Source organism: Oxyura jamaicensis (genome assembly GCF_011077185.1).
Source record: "Oxyura jamaicensis isolate SHBP4307 breed ruddy duck chromosome 6 unlocalized genomic scaffold, BPBGC_Ojam_1.0 oxy6_random_OJ69603, whole genome shotgun sequence".
Classification (NCBI taxonomy): Eukaryota; Metazoa; Chordata; class Aves; order Anseriformes; family Anatidae; genus Oxyura; species Oxyura jamaicensis.
Genome location: NW_023303999.1, coordinates 1 through 4,358, shown reverse-complemented (window position 1 = coordinate 4,358; position 4,358 = coordinate 1). Strand labels below are relative to the sequence as shown.

The window sequence follows — 4,358 nt, the reverse complement described above, 5'->3', positions numbered from 1 at the left end:
GCCGGCAGGTGGCCGGGGCGTGCGGGGCCGCGGCGGGCCGGGAGTGGCGGGACCCCGGCGGTGCCGTCCGCCGGGCGCTGCCCCGGGGTCCGCGACCTCCCCGCGGCGCGTCGCCGGCCCCGCCGTGCGGGGGCGTCCCCGGAGCGCTGCGGTTCTCACATAAATCAGGGCCGAGCCCCTGGGAAAGGGCCATCCTTCACCGGGCGCTGCTGACAGAGAACGAGAAACAGACGGGCCCTGAGATAAACCACGGCGCGGAGCGTTTACACAAGGGCAGGCTCTGTGTAAATAGAGCCGGGCGCGGGGGGCAGCTCCCGGCGGCGCGGACCCACACCGGCCCCCGGCCCGCGGGGCTCGGGGCTGCCGGGGGCGGCGGCAGGTGGGCGCAGCCCCCGGGGGTCCCCTCCCGCAGCCGTCGGGGTTCCCCGCTCGCTCCCCGCCGGAGCCGGGGCCGGATTACCGTGTTTGTTTGTTTACGGCCATTAGCGCGGGGCCGGCTCCAGCACTCGGCACCCGCGAGACTAATGGAGCAATTAGCGGCCCCGCGGCTGATAGCATCGCCCCGAGCGAGGCCCCCGGGCCGGGCAGCGTGCTACCGGGCCGCCTGCGCCCGGGCCCCGGCGGCGGGGGGGCTGTGCGGGGCGGCTCCGCCCGCCGGCCGCGATGTGCAGGGCTGCTGCCCCCCCGCTCCGGGCCGGGGGGGGCTCTTGGCTCCTCCGCAGCATCCGCACGGCGAGCTCCATCCATTACAATAATCCCCTGTCTAAACAGAGCGCAGGAGCGGCCGGGACAACAAGGCCCCGCTGTAAACAGAGCTCAGGGGACGCCGCTAATGATATAAATAAAATAACCATTAATAGCCCGGTGACCCCGGCCCAGCCGGCTTGGGAAAGCCCCGAGCCGCATCCCGGGGCTGACACCCGCCGGCAGGTACCGGGGCTGCGACGTCCCCTGGGTCCCGCACCGGGACCCCGCCGCTCGCCCCGGCCGTGCCCCCCGGCGCCCTCCGGCCCGGTACGGACAGGACCGAGCAGGGCGCGGCCGTGCGGGGCCGCTGAGCTCCGTCCGGAGCCGTTTCCTCGCCTTGCCCCGCCGGGAACCGGCCGCTCTCAGCCTGCCGAAGCGGGCCCGATCCGGACCCAGCGAGAGAAAAGCGGGGGCGACCGGGGGTGCTCCCACGTGTGTCGCGTCCCGGCTGGGACCTTCCCTGTCCACCCGCGACGTCTGCGTCCTCCGAGCACCCGCCGGGGCCGGCAGCGGCAGTAGGCAGCGGGCCCCGGCCAGGCCGGCCCGGCGGCGGCAGGGAAGCGGGTCCCGGCGGGGGAACCGCTCCCGCCGCCTCCGAGACGCCCCGGGGAGCCAGTCCCGCCCTGCCCGGGCTCCCCGTGCCCGCGGGCCGCGCCTGGCGCTCGGCCCGTCCGGGGTGCAGCTGCGGGCGGCAGCGCGCTGGCGCCAGGCGAGCCCACGGGGCCAAGAAGCGTGGGCAGAGCCGCCCGGGCCCGGTACCGACATGGAAAGTAAGGATCTGGAAAGCGCCCCTAATTCCACGGCCACCCAGGGCCCAAAAGGCCGAGCACCGCTGCCTTGTCTCGCTCCGGTCCTTGTTTTGCCCCTGCCCCTATCCCTGCTCCTGCCCCGGGCTCCCGGGAGTGCGGCCCCGTGCACAGCCCCGGCCGTTCACCGCGCGTCGGCGAGAGCCGCCGGCCGGGAGCGGGGCCCTGCGGCGGGTGGGAGCGGGCCGAGGCCCTTGGCAGCCGTGAGAGCCACACGGCGCTACTCGGTACAGCCGGGGCGCCGTGCGCGTTGTTGGGCCCCGAGGAGGCCCAGCTCCGGCGAGCGCGTTTCCCGGTCCCCCGGCCGAACTGGGAGCGAGAGGGGAGCGGCAAGGAAGGAGAGATTTACTGCGTGGGGTTGGCGGCGGGGAACGATCCGGTGCGCCCGGGCCGGCTCCGGCTCCTCCGGAGGAACGGAAACCGGCCCCGCCGCGGGACCGTGAGCACCGGAGCTGCGGCGTCTGCGCGGGATCTGCACCCCCGGCCCGGGGCTGCGCCGCCGGTAAATGCGTTTCGCCGTTGCGGTGGGACACGGGGAAACGAGGGGACCGACAGGGCCAGTAAATGGCGGAGCCATCGTCCGGTAACGACCCGAGAGGGGCTCCCAGACAGGCCCCGAGCAGCCCCGGTCCCGGGACACTCACCTGCCCGCCGTGCGCGCCCGGCTCCCTGCCGCCTCGCCTCGGCGTCGATCCGAGCCCTGCGGGGCGGCAGGATTTTAATCACAACGGAATTTCCCACCCGGGACCCCCCGCCCGACACTTGGCGCTCCCGGTGCCCCCGCCGCGGCGACTCTGAGCCCTTCGAGCTCCCGGGGGCCGCGGGGGATCCCCGCCGCGGGGCTCCGGCACCCCCCTCCCGGTCGCTCCGGTGTGCTCGGCTGGGAGAAGGCGCAGCTCCGGGCCCGGGGGGGACTCGCTGTGCAGAGGGGCTCGGCGGGCAGCGCCCTGCTCGCCTGGTGTTTACCCGCCGACACGGCGGCGCGGCGGCTCCGCGGAGCCGCTGCCCGCCCGTTACCGGCGGGAGAAACGAAACGAAACGAAAGAAAACGAAAGGAAACGCCGAATGGCCCGGGTTAGTGCTCTCTGCCCCTGTCCCGCTCTTCCGCGTCTCCGAGCAGCCCGCCCGATGCGTCCCGGCCCGGTTCTCCGGTGCCCGGTGCCGGCGGGGCTCCGGGGCCCGATCCGGCCGCGGCGGAGCAGGGAACAGGGCGCGTTCCCGGGGCGGGCGCCGTGCGTGCCGGCTATGGCCGGCGATTTGCCTCTCACGGGGGACCTGCGGGACAACCGGGGGTGGCCGGGGGACACGGAGAGGGTCAGGCTACGTGTACGTCGCATGGCTGCTGTCCGCCCGGGACGCGGCCGGCACCTCCCGGCAGCGGGGCACTTTTGGAACCGGGCGGCCTGTTGTGCCCGCGCTGTCGGGGGGGCCGGGCCCCGGTTGTGCCGCACGTGTTCGCCCCTCCCGGGGCCGGGTCGAGCCATGCGCGGGCAGGGGCCAGCGGGGCGCGCCGGGGCGGGGGTCCCTACCTACCTACACGTGCTTAGCACTGGGAGGCGCGGCGGCGGCCGCGGCTCTCTCCGGGGTCCCCGACCCCATCACACGATGCCCGAGCCCGCGGCTGTGCCCCAGCGGGCCGGTGCCGGGCCGGCGGGGCGCTCTCCGGGGAAGCGGCCTCCCCGAGCGCAGCCTTAATACATTGCTATTTCTGGCCGGGCGGCCGGAGCCGGGCAGGGGGCCGGCTCTGTCTCCCCCTCCCTCCAATGGCGAGGCCGCCCCCGGCCCCCGGCCCCTCCTCGCCGTGACGTGCCGGCCCGGGGCAGAGGAGGCTCCTGAGCCCTTGGCTGTCCCTGCAGAAGCTGTAACAAAACGCAGACCCCCAGCGCCGGGCTAATGGAGGCAACTTAGACAGGAGCAGGCGCGGCCCCTCGTCTCTCGGCGCTGCCTGCTCCCCCCGCACCGGGCGCGGCGCTCCCCGCCGAGCCGCAGCCCGAGCGCCGCCGGGCCCGCGGGACTCCCCGGCCGCTTGCTTCGCTGCCCCGATGATGTTACCGAGCCCCGTCACCTCCACCCCCTTCTCTGTCAAAGACATCCTCAACCTGGAGCAGCAGCAGCAGGACCCGCACTATGGGGCCCAGCTCCCGCACCACCTGGAGCACCACTTCCACCCCGCCGCCTGCCTGCTGGCGGCCGCTGACGGCGCCCGCTTCTCCGACGGCGAGGAGGAAGAAGAGGAGGACAAGCTGTCCTACCTGACAGCGCCCGGCGGCCAGGCGGACGCACGGATCTCCACCGACAGCTACGTGCACGCCGTGCTGCGCGGCTCCTGCGAGGCCCCCGGCCCAGGAGAGGAGCTGGACCCCGCGGCCCGCGACCCGAGTGAGTATCGGCCCCGCCGCGCTCCCGTTCCCCGCGGTCCCAACGGAGCCGCTCCCGTTCTCCGCGGTCCGCTACGGGTCGGTTGGCAGGGAGCCCCGGTCCCGCCGCGTCCCCCGAGCACCTCGAGCAGGGGCTGTGGTAATTCGCAGCCTCCGCGGACCCGGGAAGAGCCTCCACCGGGCCCCGCAGCGATCAGGCCCCCTCTCCCAAATTTCACGAGCGGAGAGGGAGGGAGGAACGGGCCGGGTTAGGCCCAACCGGCGCCTGGTGCGGCGGAGCCCTCCCGGAGAGAGGAGGCGGGCGAGCAGGTGCCCGGCTCCGAGCGCGGCGCGGCCCCGGGGCTCGGCCCGCCGATGCCGCCGCAGTGCCTCCGCAGCCGGCCCGGAGGCGCGGAGACGAACCCGGCCCCGCCGCCCCAACCGGCGG

At 75.1% G+C, this 4,358-nt stretch overlaps 1 protein-coding gene across 1 annotated transcript; it reads left to right on the top strand.

Annotated features, from left to right (window-relative positions):
* Positions 1-3,446: 3,446 nt before the first annotated feature.
* LOC118157479 (homeobox protein Nkx-2.3-like) lies at positions 3,447-3,932 on the top strand (the record flags this gene model as incomplete). The annotated part of the gene is made up of 1 exon (XM_035311827.1): positions 3,447-3,932. A coding segment is annotated over exon 1 (337 nt), but the record flags the coding sequence as incomplete, so codon positions are not given.
* Between the last annotated feature and the right edge of the window lie 426 nt (positions 3,933-4,358).